The sequence below is a fragment of the Austrofundulus limnaeus genome, unplaced genomic scaffold (assembly GCF_001266775.1).
Source record: "Austrofundulus limnaeus strain Quisiro unplaced genomic scaffold, Austrofundulus_limnaeus-1.0 Scaffold66, whole genome shotgun sequence".
NCBI classification, from domain to species: domain Eukaryota; kingdom Metazoa; phylum Chordata; class Actinopteri; order Cyprinodontiformes; family Rivulidae; genus Austrofundulus; species Austrofundulus limnaeus.
In genome coordinates, this window is record NW_013952468.1 from 1,067,253 (window position 1) to 1,085,409 (window position 18,157).

General features: G+C 39.7%; 1 protein-coding gene across 1 annotated transcript in view; it reads left to right on the forward strand.

Annotated features, from left to right (window-relative positions):
- Positions 1–332: 332 nt before the first annotated feature.
- The window catches only part of xylt1 (xylosyltransferase I), a gene marked incomplete at its 5' end in the record, with an annotated part of 26,955 nt that continues 9,130 nt past the window's right edge, over positions 333–18,157 (forward strand). The window contains 5 exon segments of the mRNA XM_014010233.1: positions 333–413; positions 2,045–2,261; positions 2,678–2,854; positions 6,814–7,079; positions 13,286–13,484. Coding sequence (XP_013865687.1) covers positions 333–413; positions 2,045–2,261; positions 2,678–2,854; positions 6,814–7,079; positions 13,286–13,484 — 940 coding nt within the window.

An 18,157-nucleotide genomic window follows, 5' to 3' on the forward strand; every position in this document is an offset into this window, starting at 1 on the left:
GATTGTATGTACAAATCATCATCTTCAAGTAAAAAAAAATGAGTTTGTTTCATATCTGTATTTTAATATTTCATTAACATTTCTYAATGTTTCGTTTTATTTTGTTTCAGGTTGTAGATTTTGTGTCGAGCTGAAAATCCCTAAATTCTGTATAATTTATACTTATTATGTCACCTTTAAAGTCGGGTTGTAAAAGATGAACGCATTAGGCAGAACTGTCCTCCAAAAGGCATTACACCTATAATTTGTGCTGCAGAATCAATTTGCCTCTGCGAGAACAGACCTCACCAGATGTTCACAGTCAAAAGTAAATCATTTTCTTTCATTTTTAGGACCAACAACCAGCTGGTGGCCTTCCTGTCCAAATATAGAGACATGAATTTCATTAAGTCYCATGGCAGGGACAATGCAAGGTAAGATGCAAATAGTTTTAACGCCTCACTCAGCAGCTTTACGCTCAGCTCGAGCTGTGTTTGTCGCGCACACGCCGGCTGCACCTCCGGCGCCCTCCCGCCAGCACGGTGTGGACACTGAATCATAATACAATTAGCTCCCATCTGTGGGCTTCATTGCTTTAACCTTCTTGGCTGGGGGGGGGGGGGGGGGGGGACCACCCCGTTTTCTGCAGCGTCAAACCCTGGTAGCAAACCGGTCCGAAACCCCCCAAAGTGCAGGGCAAATCAAAGACCTGCAAGGGCGTATGACTCAGCGTGACTCAGCCATCCTTTTTGTTCGCAGTCGCTTTCTTTTATTCAGTGCTTGAGTCTGATGAGAGGGTTGAAGCCATGTTCTCTTTCTAAATGCGCTGATATAAACACACGTCTGATATCTGATGACTTTTACTCAGCGTGTTTGTGGGTTTCTGTGAGCTAAAGGTTTTGTACGTCAACAGTCTTTGTCACCATTCACAGTGCAGAGAGAGACTGTCTGAACTAGCTGACCTGAATTTGACTCCTTCCATCCAACACTCGATCTGTTAGCAGCAGCACTCATTGTGTATGCAGAGCCTTACTGCAAACTGTGCAGTGTAGTATTTAGTGAGCAACTGCCGTCATCCTTAGGGAACTCTTTTTAAAGGTGTTCAGACTTTTAGACTGAGGAGAAAAGTTCAGTTTCAGTCTACAGACAGCTGGAACTTGATCTGTTTATGAACGCTGAACTCACATGATGCCAATGATAAAAACTTCCTATCACCATTTATAAAATAAATTYCAGCAGATTAAGTAAAAAATGTGAGGGCAGAGTGCAGCAACAAAATAACGTGCATGACCTGGGATACAGTTCCGCAAGCTGTTCGCACAAAAATACTTTTATTTTTCAAAAACTGGTCACTGCAAACACAACCACATGACGAGCTGGTTTCTTAGACTGGGATACTCAGGATTCTGTGGATCAAAATGGAAAAAAAATAATCTCTTTTTTTGCAATGTTGAGTCCTCGATTCATCTCAAACTCTTCCTCTGTTTAGTGTTGGTTCTTCATGGGGGTGGGGGTAAAGAGAGCATGACGGGGGCCCATAACCATATAAATTTATTGTTATATAAAAAATCACCAAAATAAGTTCATTATAATAATTAAAACTCTGTATATTTCAGTTCTTTTTTCATTCACTTTATTCTTTTATAATAATTAAAATTCTATAATTATAATTATTAGGAATTGGCGGGGTGGGGGGTCTCAGCTTGGCTTGGAATTAAGAAAGCAGGGTTTTGAGGATAATGTGTTGGGAACCACAAGTCTAAAATATGAACATTACTGTCAAACCCAAGATAATATAGACCCTAACCACCCTCGRCAGGGAAAGTAGGGAAGGAGATTTGCACGTGAGTTCAGATCCCACAAACAGAGCAACTCACTACTTGTAACACGTGACTATCTTCATGTTTAATTTCTGTTAAATGTCATTAAAAATAGTTTTTCTTCAATAGACATCACATGTGAAATTGAGTTGTTTCAGGTTTTATTGCTGGTAAATCTGTAAAAAATTTGTTGAGCTCAGTTAAAGGTACATTTATGACAACAGCTTGGTGTTTTTGTTTGTCAGGTTCATCCGTAAGCAGGGTCTCGATCGTCTGTTTTACGAGTGCGACACTCACATGTGGAGGCTGGGCGACCGCAGAATCCCCGAGGGCATCTCTGTGGACGGTGGGTCCGACTGGTTCCTCCTCAACCGTGTGTTCGTCGAGTACGTGATCAACTCCAAGGACGACCTGGTCACCAACATGAAGCAGTTCTACGCTTACACTCTGCTTCCCGCCGAGGTAACACGCAGAGACGCACGCACGCCGACGGGGCTCTTCACGAGTTCACGTCTTTGTTTCGGCTCCAGTGGACGACACTGCTTCGTACTTCTGCTGCATCGTTTATTAAATACAACTTTCTCATTTCATAACTGAGAGGTGACACAAAGGCAAGGAGAATAAATCTTACAGTGATAGGAAGATGCAGACTTCCCAATCAATTAGATGTTTTATTGAAAAACACATTTTTGTAGGGGAATGGAATGTTTATCATGAGGCCTTGTGAATCCTCTTTTTGTAGCTCTTGCATTATTTCCTCCTGTGAACTGGATTGTAAAAAAAAGAAAAAAAAGGACACATAATTTTCCAATTTGGTGTCTTTCTCTTTATTTTTCCCTCCCTATCTCCCTACCCAATCTCTGTTTCTCATTTTCCAGTCCTTCTTCCACACTGTGCTGGAGAACAGTGCCCACTGTGAGCGGATGGTGGATAACAACCTGCGCATCACAAACTGGAACCGTAAACTGGGCTGCAAGTGTCAATACAAGCACATCGTGGACTGGTGTGGTTGTTCTCCCAATGACTTCAAGCCTGCTGACTTCCACCGCTTCCAGGTAAAAACAGCTTTTAATCAACAGACTCATCGACTAAAACCAGAGCTTTAGCAAAACATTATTTAATATATCTAATTATTGTRATGTAATAAATGCCCGTAACTGCTCAAATAATGTATATATTATGGTGTACACACATCATTATGTTTAAATATGAAGTTTTATAAGAATAGAAGTAATTATTTGGTTTTATCAAAAATTTTCTTCACTTCTTGTTGTGAGTTGCTTTACAAAAAGGTTGTGGGAAGCAGGGGTGCATGTGGTTCCGCAGCACCTCCTTGTCTGATGCATGCATTCCCAAATACATATATAAAAACTTTAAATATTCTTTAAAAGTACAAATATGTTAGTGCTCTCTTATGTTTAAATATAAATCAAATTGATTTTAATATATAAAGCAGCACTGTTATTGATTTTTTTTATTTTTTAATGTTTATTCGTTTTCATTAAAAAAACAAATACTATACAAAAATAATATAAATCAAATAAAAGGAAAAGCAGCAGAAAGGAGGTTTTTTTGTTAATATCTGCCCCTTCCCCCCAAAAAAAATTACATATAAAAGAAATAAATTCAAACAATAATAAACTTCAAATAACAAAGCATGACAAAAAACCTTCAACTCCTTCCCAAACAACAGCTCTTATGAACACACATTATAAAATTMTTTTTTCTTTAGCAAACTAACATTTATTGTTCTCTTAAACAAATTTATTGAGCCAGCATATTTATAATCAAATAGAAACTCAACACATAGATTTAAGTACTTGGGTGTGTAAATATGCTTGTTTTCTATGCAAAGACACTTACTTGTTAATTTTACTGCAGTTTTCTCACTACAAACATTTTGAAAAATGTATTATAGTTAAAATAAGTCAATGTAACATTTATATCAGAGGTTTTTGTTAGATGCATCAGAAAATTCATAAAAACAAAAACTAACCTTAAAGAATATTATCTCTTTTTTGAAGCACCACAACACTGAAGAAAATCAGTAGTTTTTTTTATTTCCTGCCCTCGAGTCGTCCTCACAGTCAATATGTGCAAAATTATGTCTTGATTGGTGCRACTGAGAGAAAAAAGCTGCAGCAGTAATTAGGTCCTATTTAATCTGAAATGTGAGAAACAGGAGGTTTAGCCGACTTATCTGAAGAAATGACGGAGAGGCGTCGGCTCTGAAACGCCAGATTAGCTTTTCTTTCACCGTTTGACTTTAAATGAACTCTTAAAAAGTTAAATAAAACGAGTCCAAATGCTCCACCTCAGTCTGCTATCACTTTAACTCATTTCCTCGTCCGTCCTGTTTCCCACAAACCAGCCCCCGTCGTGATGAGCTGGGTTCTCCCTGTGCCAAACCCCGGCTGTCTAGCCTCAGTTTCTGGCAGCCCAGTGCCAACATATTACCCAGAGATCCCTGGCACCGCTGCTGCTGGGTCTGAATGGCACCCAGCTTGGTGTCAGTGGAGTCTGACCCTGGGAACAAAGCAGCATTTCCAGAAGTTAATAGGAATAAATATCCACTCAAAAGATCTCCGACAAGCGAGTTGTCTTAAAACGGGTTGCAGCTGTAAAAGTTGGGGATTTCGCTGCGCACTTGTGGAGGGATGGAACAGGATGATGGTGCGTTTGTCCTTGTAAACCACGGCTTAGACCTGTTTCAGAAAAAGAAGTCAGTTCTTTCCAATAACTGCACATAACCCTTCTCACAACTGAGAGTGTTTTTTTWTTTWATTTAATCTTCTGTCTGTAGCCAACGACGCATCATCCCACGGTTGCTGCTGCATGAGAAAAAGCCGAGTTCCTAGAAATGTGCTGCTTTTTGATTGAGTCCTCTTTTCTTTTCTTTTTTTTCCCCCCATAGCAGGTAACACCAAAGTGTTTTGTACAGCATGATTATTGATAAATAGTCTAGCGTCTGGGGCTGAAAAGAAGCRTTTGTGTGCAAGCCAAGCTTCAGAGGTGGTAGATTTTATGATGCATCATCAACCACACAAGAAACAGCACGACGAAAAAAGGATGAAAAAAGGTGTCTGAAAAGCAGACAAAGGGAAGAAAAGTACCGTCAGAAAAGATATGTTAAAAACTTGACTGAAATCACCCAAGTATACCTACAGACTGCCTATGAGGTGCCTGTTTTTGCTTCCTTCCTATGTTTTTAGTCAAATACCCTTGGCTGCTAATATTGACTGTAGTTATTGTAATGAATCTGTCTGACACTGATGCCCTGAGTGATTTCCAGCTCCAGTGATGCATCCAAAATCCCTTCATTAATACCAAATGCAGCACAGTGTGATTAACCTTTTTAGGGCCTTTCTCATCAGTGTGTTGGGGATGGAACAATCTGATCCGTCGGGGCTCGACTTTGCGAGTTCTAGGACTTAAAAGATCTGCAGCTCAAAGCCCATCGTCTGATAACAGAGGACATCCTCAGAGTCTCTGAGTGTTTCCCTCAGCGAGAAGCTTTGTTCGGAAAGAAGAACCCATGTTACATTAAACAGAGATCCACATAAACTCTACTGTTTTATTCATTTGACGTTTGTCTGAACATTCTTTAGTGCATCTTGTTTAGAGAAAAAGAAAAATATAAATTCAGAAGAAAGTTTTCTTCTACTTTTGAAGAGGAAATGTGCTGCCACAGGGGTACGTAGTTTCTTCCAAAACACAATTTGGCATAAAGGAATTTAAGGGTTTATTTAATAACAGGGTGGGGATCTGAAGGCACATCACGATTTATTTATGAGTCAGAGAGCTGTGGTGCAATTAGAAAATGACTACAGATGCATCTCAGGGATGCACGATATATTGGCATTAACAACGGGATCAGCTGACATTGGTCCTTTTTTAGAACATCATATTGGTCTGATAAGTAAAACTGGACYAATATTAATGTTTGATATTGATTTCYYACTTTTTAGCTTTGTGTTTCTGTTTTGGGAGGGGAAACGATTGGTCGTGTGGTACACGTTAGATAATGATATTGATGCTGCGCTGTCAGAAATAACTGAACTAGAGCCATGTCAGCAGTTTGGTCATTTATTTATGGAAAAAATACAAGTGTGTTTGTTTGTACGTATATGTTTATAAATAAGTTGTGTGTTTGGATAATATGGGTAAATATCAGTTATTGGCCATAACAGGAATAATTATATTGGATATTGAGATCAGCGGGAATTTTCATATTGGTGCATCCTTAATCTCAATGAAATAAAGTGTAGAGATGGATGGATGGATGGAAGGATTATTGGATGGATGGATGGATGGATGGATGGATGGATGGATGGATGGATGGATAGATGAATGGATGAAAAGATTAGTGGATGGAAGCATTATTGGATGGTTGGATGGATGGATGGATGGATGGATGGATGGATTAATGGATGGATGGAAGGATTATTGGCTGGCTGGCTGGCTGGATGGATGGATGGATGGATGGATGGATGGATGGATGGATGAACAGATGGATGGATGAACAGATTAGTGGATGGATGGATGGATGGATGGATGGATGGATGGATGGATGGATGGATGGATGGATGGATGGATGGATGGATAAACGGATCTTTGAACTTTTTCATTTTTTCTAAGGGCCACATTGTTTAGATCAAAGGGCCACTTCTGGCCCTCAAGCCTTATTTTGCTCACGAGTCTTTAGCATAAAAGGATGCAATTTGTGYATTTAAAATGAGAAAAGTCAGAAATAAGGGAGAGTTATTTTGAGGTAATACATATTCTAATTCATTCAGAAATCTCTAAGGAAAAATAGTCCCTTTTCCACCCTCTGCCTCGTATCTGAATATTTCTCTCTGCCCACCCATCACTTCCACACACATCTAACACGTCACATTCGTTCCTCTCACATCCTGGAACACCACCATTTAATAATCCCCCCCTGTTCTCTTTATCTCCTTCATCCCTGCTTCTCTCTTGGCTCTTTCTTCCTCCTGCTCTTTTCTTTTTATAGCAAACGGTTCGGCCCACCTTCTTCGCTCGGAAGTTTGAAGCCAGCGTGAACCAGGAGATAGTGAACCAGCTGGACGCCTACCTGTTTGGGCCGTTTCCTCAGGGAGCGCCGGGACTCAACTCGTACTGGGAGAATGTGTACGACGAGCCAGATGGCGTCGCCAGCCTGTCGGACACACAGCTCACATTCTACCACTCCTTCTCACGGATGGGCCTCGCTCGAGCTGCAGCTTCTCTGCAGGGGAACCCAAACGATCACAGCTGCAGGTTAGTGTGGCCCCAGCAGCACTCGCACTGTTGTTTCCCTGTATTTTCTCTTTCTATTTAGCTCGCTCTGAAGAAAGTTATGATTTTAATTTTTATAACTTTTATACTTTTCAAAATATAAATTTTTTTAGCTTTTAGTCGACCTTTTGATACCTTAAGCCTGTCTTACAATTAGTTAACTAGAGTTTTGCTACTTAGCCTTTTGCTGTCTTTAGCTTTTATCAAGCGTTTTAATTTTAACTTCTGCCATTTTAATATTTTTCTACTTTTTGTGCTTAATCTTTTGGTAATTTTAGCTCTTAGCTAGTCTAGATTTCTGTTTTTCTTTTAGCTTAACCCATCAGTTTCAGCTTTTTCAGCTAATTTCAGTTGTCATTTCAGAATTGACATCATCTTTGCAGAAAACACTTTTAGACCCTTTTGGTTTCTCTTTATTTTTTCTCATCATTGCTCCTTTTATTGCACACCTGCGCCTCCATTTTTTCCCCACAGGTRCCCTTCAGTGTGTTTTTCTTCTCAATAGGTAGCCACGCCTGTACTAGCATGAGAAACCACGACATACGGCACACAGAGAGATCTTTTGTTTTTGTCCTCATGCACTGTCTTATGAGATCACATGTCATGGAAACGAGATAACAATGGATTGCTTCAATAAGCAACTGGGAAGTCTGGGTGAAGCTTTTCATTTTGTAACACAATATGACACCGTCAATTTATCCCTGAGATAATGAGCCGATATGGGCCATAACAGTGAACGCTGGCCTGTGGGCTGTTATTAGTGGAAATGAACAAATTTCAGAAAGCTGTTAAGACTGTATGCAGTCGAATTGGAAAGTAAAAAAAAAAGCTTATTGCCGTCATTTTAAATGGTCAAACGGTCCATTTTCTCTTCATAAATATAGCTTTTGACTTTGCAAGGTTTTTCTTTCTCAGAAGCAYGTGGTGTTCAAGTATTTTAATTAATTTTTCCTTTTGTGCATTTAACAGGGTTAAACTGGGGTTCTGTGGAAAAGTCACAGACAATATCTTACCTGTTGTGGGTAGATTTTTGAACATCACTTTGAAGAAAAGCTCATGACTAGTTTGAGTAATGTGAACATTTGTAGAGGGGGTCACTATGAAAATTTGGAGATTGGAGTTGTTTTAAAACAGAAATCCACCTCAATCATGCTGTAGCTCAGATTAGCCATTAGCGCAGAGGTGCCCAAAGTGGGGCCCGTGGGCCAAATTTGGCCCGCCAAGCCATTTGATATGGCCCACCAGCAGTTATCCTGGTTACTAGGTTGTAATTGTCTGTCTTATGTAGAAATACTACATTTGCACTTAGTTTTTTCAAACATTTGTCCAACTATAGGTACAAGGAGCTGTAGTCAGATAGTCTTAACTTATGGTGCTCACTTTATCTTTGAATTTTGTTAAGATTAAACTTAAAATACAAGTAACGTCAAGAGATATTTGTGAGATTTAAGTCCATATCTTGATTTGCACCTTGAAAGACCACATTTACTCAAATTTTAAATTATGAAAAGTCCCATGAGCCTTTTCTGCCCRAGCATACGTTGAATTTTCTCCATGTCCRTGGGCTGAAAAAACAAAMAAGAAAATGTGGGCAACCACACTGGCTGCTAGCTTAATCATAAAAAATACAACTTTACTTGAAATATTTGCATTTCGTGTATTATATTATTGCATTTGGCCCACCACCCTCATTGATTTTAATTTTGGCCCTCTCAGGGAAAATGTTTGGGCACCCCTGTGTTAGCGCATCAATTTGATCAAAATAATTTGGAACTGAGGACATTTAAAAATTATCTACAAGTRAATGATTAATTCTGCATAATGGACTAAATCCAAACCATTATTTTTGATTTGATAAACAAAAAATGAGGACAGCCTTAACAGGAGTCGAGAGCAATGAACCTAACTGCAAAGCAGCATGAAGGATATTTGCTTTAACAGTATGTGGAAACAAACTGATTATATCTGGTGTAGTTTTAGTTGGTAGTCATCCAAACTGCCAATCTACGTTGTTCTTCTAGGGAAAGTTTCAGAAATCATTAGGCGAACTGACAGTCAGTGTCACTGACAGCGCGGCGCTCGCTCGTGTTGAATCCAGGCGGCACCACAGAAGCAATCACCACAGCTGGAGCGCGCTTTGTGGGAGCCAAAATGATTTCCTCCTCGTAAGCAGAACATGCAGCAACACCAGCCCCCTGCTCCCCGCACCTCCTGCTGCATTTAAGTGTTCTATAAAATCCTTCAGGTAAAGGCACGCGATATAAAAAAGAAGCTTGATTATAGTATGGTTTCCATGTGTCCAAACTTATAAATGGTCTGTTCGGCCCAGCTGTTTCTAGTCAAGTACTGCGTCAGTTATAACAGAGCAGGAACAATAAAAAACGTGTGCTTACGTGTGAAAGTGGGGCTCCACAGCAAACAACTAACACTTTTAAATTTCTAAAAGGCTGGCAGATATAAATTAAAGTGTTACACATGTAGTTGTAGCTGTTTAGGAGCTTTTGTTGCTTAAACAAACACAAATAATGTGTTTGTTTACATGTGCGTGTGTCACATTCTATTAACATACCATAGTCATAAATAACAGGTTTTTGTTTGTTTTATAGTTTATAGAAAAAATATATTTTATTAAGATAAGTCCTCATCTGGACTGACATCCAACATGTTGGATTAAAGAAATGAAAGCAGAGTTTGATGGTAGATCCATACATTTACTTCGTTACGGTACTTAATTGTTTTGAGGATTTGTAAGGTTACAAAGTGTTTTTTTTAATCGCAACTTTTACTTTTATTGTGTTAGATTCAAAACATAAAAAGATCATTGTACTTTACTTTAAAATTTAACACCTAGATTCATTTTAAATTTTAAATATGACCAAAACTTGTCATAAGAAGTTGTTTAGGCACTTTAAAAAAAGTTGTGTTGAATTTATTTGAGTAAAYATAAWGCAATTTACACAACTSGGTTTAGTGAAACCAGTTTGGTTAAATAAATCCAACACTTCATTTCTTGGTGTGTGTAAAAGTACTTTTACTTTCTGAATTATTGTGAGCATATTATGATTATACTCGAGTATTTTTCTTATTGGTGAAAGTCATTTTTACCAAAGTCATTTTTCTGTTAAGGTATTTTTACTTGTACTTTTATTTATTTCAAGTAGTTTATATGCAGTGCCTGTATCTGCTGTAATCCAACTCTAATCTGATACTGTGGTCCACAGTTCCCAGATTCTTTTTTTTTCAAAACATTTCACACAGAATTATTTTAATTCTGCCTTTTCTTCGATTTATTCAGCAGTAAACTGATCTCAGCAAGGCATTTTTTTTAAAAAAAAGTCTTTCTTTTTTGTGTGTGATTTTCTACATTAACAATAACCCTTGAGATGTTATTTTTACATTAATTCTGGATACTATTTTCTGAAGCACAAAATCSTGTGCTCTGATCAAGCTTAACCACAACAAATAACAACTGAATAAATAAAACTATTTGCCTTGTAATTCAGCCACATTTATTAGTGTAATGAGTGAAAACGTAGTTAGCGTGGTGGAATGATGCAAAGCCTGCCTGGAGCTGTCTTATTTATGTTTTATTGATTCAGAATTTCACCGATTGAGCCAAGTAATTAAATCGATCAGGTTTTCCCTCAAAGCGTGTCACAGCAAAGCGCTCACTGGGAAATTTATCTTATTTGAGTATTGGTTGTGTGCGTCCTGGTGTGTGTGTATGTTGGTGTATACGGCCACATATTTCACATGCGTGTAAAAAGCTCAGATGTGCTTCCAAACAGAAGGATGTGAGACTGTTGCAAGGGAGATGAAAAGAGCRCAGAGTGATTTGGTGCTTTTAGCAGCTTTCTGTGACTTCCTTGGAGAAWCTGCGGGTTAAAAGCTTGAATGGAGCCTCTGTGCAGGTTACGCCTCAGACCCACTCGYATACAGGCAGTCACGTCTCGTTTTTGGAAAGATGTGTCAAAGGGGATTGAAAGCTGAGGGAAGACAACATGAACAAAAGCAGAGGAGATGAACGGCAAGGAAGAGGCTAAAGGGAGAGTATAGGAGAAAGACAAAGACTCAGAAAAGGAAGCAGCAGAGGGGAGAAAGGAGAGCATTGCCATCCCTTTGGGTGTAAATATTTGCTGTTCTGCTTGTCAGGGTAGCGTTTGCCAGAACCGGTTGACTCCTGGTCCTTTAGCTGAATACTGATGAAACTTTAGGCACAGGGGAGCCATGGGGGGAGCACAGTGTGCTTTCTGTTAAGGTGTGTGTCTAAAAGTAGAAGGGGGGAGAACGAGGAGGAATCAGGGCGAGGAGGAGTCAGGACGTGTGCAGTCAGCAGCTGTTGAGCATTCCCCAGCAGCGCTCACCCTGGAAGTCCCTCTGGCTGCTCCCATGGGCCGACCCTCTGCCACGTCGAAAAYGCACAAAAAATAGAAAAATTGCATTTCCTGACAAAATGTTAGTGCGAATGCTTCTCGCTGAAAATTTAACCTGAAAGCTGCTGAAATTCAGCTGAAAATGTTTAATAAAAAGTGTTGATGCGAGTTCAAGTTGGAAAGCTGCAAGAAGAAAAAAGCTTAACTTTGCAGAAAAACGGTATAAAGGAGCAAAAATATAGTTGAATTGGCAGAAAACAGCTAAAAGCTAACAGCTAAAGTAGCTGAATATAGCAGAAAACATCTGTAAGAAGCGTAAATAATACAAATTAGCAGAAAAAAGGACAAAGTAGAAAAATCTGAAGAATTGCAGAAAGAAGCAGATCTAAAGCTGAAGTAGCATAATAAAACTAAAATTAGTGCAAAAATCAGCTAAAGGTAGCAGCCACAAGTTATAATTTACACCCAGATAGTGAAAGTTTTGTGAAAAAATGTAAAATTAGCAGAAAAAAATGCATAAAAGTACAAAAAAGTGATAATTTGTAGTTAAATAGTGAAACAGCTAAAATTTTACAGGAAAATTTAAGTCCTGGATTTTTTTTAATTAGCATAAACAAGCATAAGGAGCACGTTTGTTGAACTTAGCAAAAATAAGTTGTAAAAGTTTTTTTTAAAAATGTGTATTTAGCTTAAAATCTAACTTTAGCTAATGACAGCTGAACATTAGCTAAATTTGCAGCAAAAAGCTGAATATAGTAGATAAATAGCACAAATTATCAGAAAAAAAGCACAAAAGGAACATGGAAAGAATCAAAACTATAGCTATAATTGAAGAAAAAAGCTAAAATTATCAAAAAAGTAGCTATTTTTTTCTCAAGAAAGTGAAAAAGAGCATAACCAGAACAAAATGTGTAAGGTGCTGTGAAGATTTTGAAACATTTCCAAGGATTTTAAGGATGCTGAAAACAGTTCAGTGGCAAAAATGTGGCTAAAAATGTGAAACAGCTGAAAAAGTATAAATAGCTAACATACCAAAAGTCATAACACCCTTGGCATAACTGAGCTGAACGTTTTGATATATGAATTGCTAAAATAGCACAAATGATCTCAATAGTGTTACTGCTATGAAGTTCTCACACTATTAAAGGCATAGCATATCACCCGCCTACTTTCTTGCCAGAGTTTAAGTCTAATAACCTTTGTTGCATAGTTAAAAAAGCAGACATGGTTGCCTTTTGTCGTTTTGGGCTGGATGAAACAAACAGCTTAATCAAAGAGGCAACATTTAATTCAGCTTCAGATTAACTTTGTTCAACAAACCTATCCGAGCTTTATGAATTCAGGGGAGCGTACAACTAGCAGAGCTACATGAAGCAACTTTTTGCGTAGAGAAGATTTGATATTTACCTTGAGATTCTCAGCGGTCCTTAGACTTCAAGTGTTCCGCAGCCTCTTATCTTCGATCTGCTGCAGTGGTTTTGCAAGAGATATTAAAAGATAAAAAGTGCAGGAGCCCAAGGGTGGGCGTAACAACCCACAAGCACCACTTMCTGACAGTTATCTGTATTGTCGACGTGTCTTTGACCGATTGGATTTCTGTTAAAGGTCACTGAATTAATGTCTGTGTCACACAATTACAGAGCACATTGACTCACGCTAACCTTTACTGCGAGCGCACAWTAGCATCCGGCCACATTAGCATGACCAAAGCAGTGTCCCTGCAGACGTTATCTACATGAATCTTCTCTTCTTGCAGTCTGCGCCCCTCAGTGGGTAGGTCCGGTTTCTTATTTTCTCTCTGCTGTTTGCTCCCAGGTACTTCCCCATGGGCCACCCGGTGTCGGTGCACCTCTACTTCCACTTCGACCAGTTCCAAGGCTACCTGGTCCAGCATCACGCCACTAACCTGGCAACGAGCAAGCTGGAGATCATGGAGACGTGGGTGACGCCCAAGAAAAACTTCCGGCTCACCATGCCTCCCAGCAGCACGTTCAGCAGATTACAGTTCGCAGAGGTGAGTTTGRATTTTTAGTCATTTATTTCAACTTCGAATCCAGAGGGTATATTTGATATAAAACGCCAAACATCCATGCACGTTTCAGGACATTTGCTGTGAGTAATTAGAGATGCCATACACAGCTCATCGCTTTGGTGACCTTATATTCATTTCTACGATGTCCTTGCTGAGACTTACAGCAGCAGATTCTCAAACAATTAAACGGCTGCCTGTAATAGCCTTGTAAAGTGTAAATTGATTGAATTCGTCAAAGTTTATGGGGATGAGTGCTTCATGTGCTGCTTATTTGTTGTCTCCTAATATAATGTTTTCTCACCTTCACACTGGGATGTGTCCCTTGATTGTCTTGTTATGTTAATCTTTGTTTGTGTTTACCGCARAGCCTGTTTAGGATACAGCCAGTCAGCTATAATGTGACAGCCAGAGTGTCTTTTAAAAAGAAATTAACCGAGCGAATGTAAATTGACCTTTTTCTCTGMCTCATCCCGCGCGGCTTTGTGTGAAGCAGAAATGTCAACAAATTTGTCGGCGAGTCTGTTTGCTTTGTGCGAGCCTGCTGATGGCGCTCGTACACCTGGACTCACCTTGACCCTGTTTCACCTTTTCCCGAGCGATCTGAGCGAGAACAAAAAGGGATCCGGACACACAGCTGTCACTCAGCTGCCTCTCAAAAACAACCCTAGTTTGTGTGTTGAGTCTATGAAACCATGAGTGACAAAAAAAGCGATGTGAGCTGGTTCTTTTATCTGGATGCTAAGCCTGGGAAAGCATTCCCTGTCTGGCACAGCACAGCGGCTGTCAATCAGTCTGTCCATGTGTCAATCAAAACCAGCAAAAAAAGCTTAAATGAGAGCACAGCGTTGCTGCAGCGGGTCTGTGCTTTTTGTCAACATAGCAGATAGGAACCATATTACTGAAGCTATACAGTGGAGTTTGCGAGATAAACCATATGGTTGGTCTAACAATGGGTCTCCTGTCTTCTTCCTGGTTTTTCTTTAGATGTATAAACGGACGGAAATATCTTTGTTTTTGCTCCTTCATTAATGCTTCAGCTGCCTTTTTACATTATGACAGAAGGAAACTACAGTTATAATCTGTGTAATCTGTGGTAAAATGTACGATTGATTAATTTGTCCTTTTCAGGCTTCTGCAGATAGTCTGTGACATTCTGGTTATTTTTTTTTATTGTATTTGGAAGTGTTGCATCTTCCTTTATCAACTGGCAAAATGATTTGTATTATGTTCCATTATTATTTGCAACATTTATTGCTTCCGTCTGTTCATCCGTTCATCCATTTTCTTCWGCTTATCTGGGGTCGGGTCGTGGGGGCAGCAGCCTAAGCAGAGAGACCCAGACTTCCCTCTCTCCAGCCACTTGGACCAGCTCCTCTGGGGAGAATCTCAAGGTGTTCCCAGGCCAGCTGAGAAACATAGTCCCTCCAGCATGTTCTGGGTCTTCCTCTGGGTCTCCTTCCAGTGGGACCTGCCTGAAACACCTCACCAGGGAGGYGTCCAGGAGGCATCCTAACCAGATGAGCCACCTCAACTGGCTCCTCTCAAYGTGGAGGAGCACCGGCTCTACTCTGAGTCCCTCCTGGATGACTGAGCTTCTCACCCTATCTCTAAGGGAGAGCTCAGACACCCTGCAGAGGAAACTCATTTCGGYCGCTTGTATCCTCGATCTCATTCTTTCRGTCACTACCCAAAGCTTGTGACGATAGATGAGRGTAGGAACGTCGACCAACCGGTAAACTGAGAGCTTTGCCTTCTGGCTCAGCTCTCGCTTCACCACAACAGAKCAGTACAGCGCCCGCATCACAGCACCAATACACCTATCCATCTCCTGCTCCATTATTCCCTCATTCATGAACAAGACCCTAACAAGAGATACATTGCTTCCTTCAAATCCAAATGTTCTGTAAGGTCTGATTTCTCTGATGTCTCCCTTCTGGCAGCTGGTTTAGAATGCTGAAAAGTATCTGCACAATTACAGTCCAAACCAAACCCTACATGAGTTTGCTGTTAAAAAAGCAAGTACAAGCCAACCATTGGTTTGTTTAAGAGCCCAAGACTCGCTCACTGGAACTGAAAAGTACCAGTGTTGCAGTCTCTTGTCATCATCTGTCTTTCTGCATCCATCACTTCACTGTATATCTTTGTTAGTGTTCAGCCATTTTAGCCAGGAGGAAAATAGAGCCCCTGGAGAACTGTCTGTTGGTTGCTGTTATTATATCTCTMTTGCAACTCCAAGCGTATACACCTGCGTTTGATCTCCCCTTCCAAAACCGGCGCTACTAATGAGTCTCTTGAGGCCCTGGTGCCCTGAGGTTTTAAACAAGACCAGACGTAGAGTATGACTGTCCAYGTCCTTGCCAGATCAAACTGACCTGCCTTCTTTAATGCAAGTGTCAGACTGTTTGCACCGGAAAGCTGGTGACGTGGGGAAATGGTTGGCAGAGGGGCAGGTTAAAAAAAACTAATGGAATGAAGCTGGTTATGAGTTGGGAGTGTTTTATGTTTTCTATTAGGCAAGCCTGAGGCTTGAGGAGTAGATTAAACAATTCAATGATAGAGTGAAAAAAACATAAAGATGAAATAAATTATAAGTCATCAGGAGGTTAACTTCCCACTTAACGTCTGGTCTAATTGACAGCAAAGAACAAAGGTGGAAAAATATACAAATTAAATTCTGATTGCTGGTTAAAATTGAGATATTACTGATTTATTGGAAAGTATGACTAAACAGAGCGCCAGACCTGAAGAGGAATGGGGTAATTGGCMAAGTCAGAAAATCATGACAAAGTTGCCAGATCAGCATTAGCTTCTCCATAAAAGCATGTTCCTCAATATAGAGCTATAAGGTGGAAACTTAATTGATTACTGGACTTAAAATTAAAGCTTGGTGAGTGCATGAATCAGGTGAGGTCACTGGAAGCTATCGGCTGAGACTGAGAAGAAGCCTCGCCTTTATAACAACCATGRAACGGACTGTGCATTGGTTATCAGGCAGACAACTTGTCAAACAAGTTTYGTTCTGCATCTTATTAAAGTGTATTCACAATACAGTATTTGTTAGGAGGACATGCCGTGAAATTAAGAGGACGAGCTGCCCACTTGTCTGGTCTGAAATGGGTTGAGAAATGGAACTGTAGCAAAACCTTCTCTTCATRTTTAACTGTACATTGCATTTAATACATGTTTGTTGTAAATAAACTACAAGATCTAGAGGCAAGTTTCAAGGGTTTCCCATATAACCACGGAACAGGAAAGTCTTTTTCTTGCGAATCTAACTAGACATCTGCCTGCTGGTTCTCAGTGAAACACAGTGAGATTCCTCCATTAAACCTGCTTTCCTTATCTTTCAGGACTTGTATTTAATTGCATCATRTTAAGAGCTAGGAATTGTCAGACAAAACAGTTGATTAGTTGTTAAATTGCYGGGGTAAAAAAAGGAAGTTTCATGGGCCTGAAACTACAGAGGTCTGATTTTAGTTGAAAGCAAGGTGTCTTTGACAAGAAGCCAGGAATTTCACTGTTGGTCTCATTAATGCAGAGCAGAGTAATGTCTATTTTACTATGCATCGCAATCTCAGCTCTCAGAGGATGTAATACCGAGTCGGTTCCAGTCAGCCATTGATCCTCCATCAGGATGAGGCTGTGTTAATCAGCTACCATTGTCAGGACAAGCGCTTCCTAAAGCCGCCGTTCCTCTCACGTTTCTGCCAACAGCCCTGACATCTTTTACTGTCACTGTGTGTGTGTGTGTGTGTGTGGCCTTGTTTTTCCTACATTGTGGGGACAATTTTCCCGAAAAAGCAGCCTCGTGAGGACAGAATGCATGAGATAAATCTTGTGCCAGCAGGAATCAAATTTGAATTGCTCAGATTCAAATTCACATCACGGATCACATTGTGATCAGATGCTGCTGCTGACTGATCCATGATGTGATGTAAATGTAACATTTTCTATAGGTAAAATTAATTACTGCAATAAAATAACTTTGTTTTTGTCACTTTTACAGTGGATTGCATCAACTCTGTTACACACAGAAGGGAAACTTCACCAAAGTGAAACATAAATCTGTGTTTTATTACTCTGGCTGGCTTTCTTGAAGACCAGGATGTGTGACACAAAAATCTGAATTTAGGAACTGAAATTGAATTATAAAACTGAAAGTGAAAGTAGTCAAACTGAATTTTTAATAAACCAAAATACAGTTTCAAAGCCAATTAATTCAAATTCAAAACTTTAAATTCAGTTTCAAATCATTAAATTCAGTTTCAATTTAGTAAAATTCTTCTTCAAACCAATGCATTCAATTTCAAATTATGCACATTCAGATTCAATCTTAGCAATTAAAATTCAATTTCTGCTGGCACAAGATTTATCCCATACAAACGTGCATCTTGGGGACCGGGCATTGGTCCCCAAGATGCATCTTAATCTTAAAGGGGCGGGACTTAGGTTTAGGACTAAAGTGGGAAATGAGTTTAGGTTAGTTTTAGGGTCAGGTAGGTACCTGTGAGGTTAATTTTAGGTTAAATTGTCAGGGTTATGATAAAAAAAATTCCAAAAAATGTATGTTTAGGGTTAGGGGATGGGGTTAGGGTTAGGATGCACGGTCCCCCCACAAGGTTATACAAACCAGACCTGTGTGTGTGTGTGTGTGT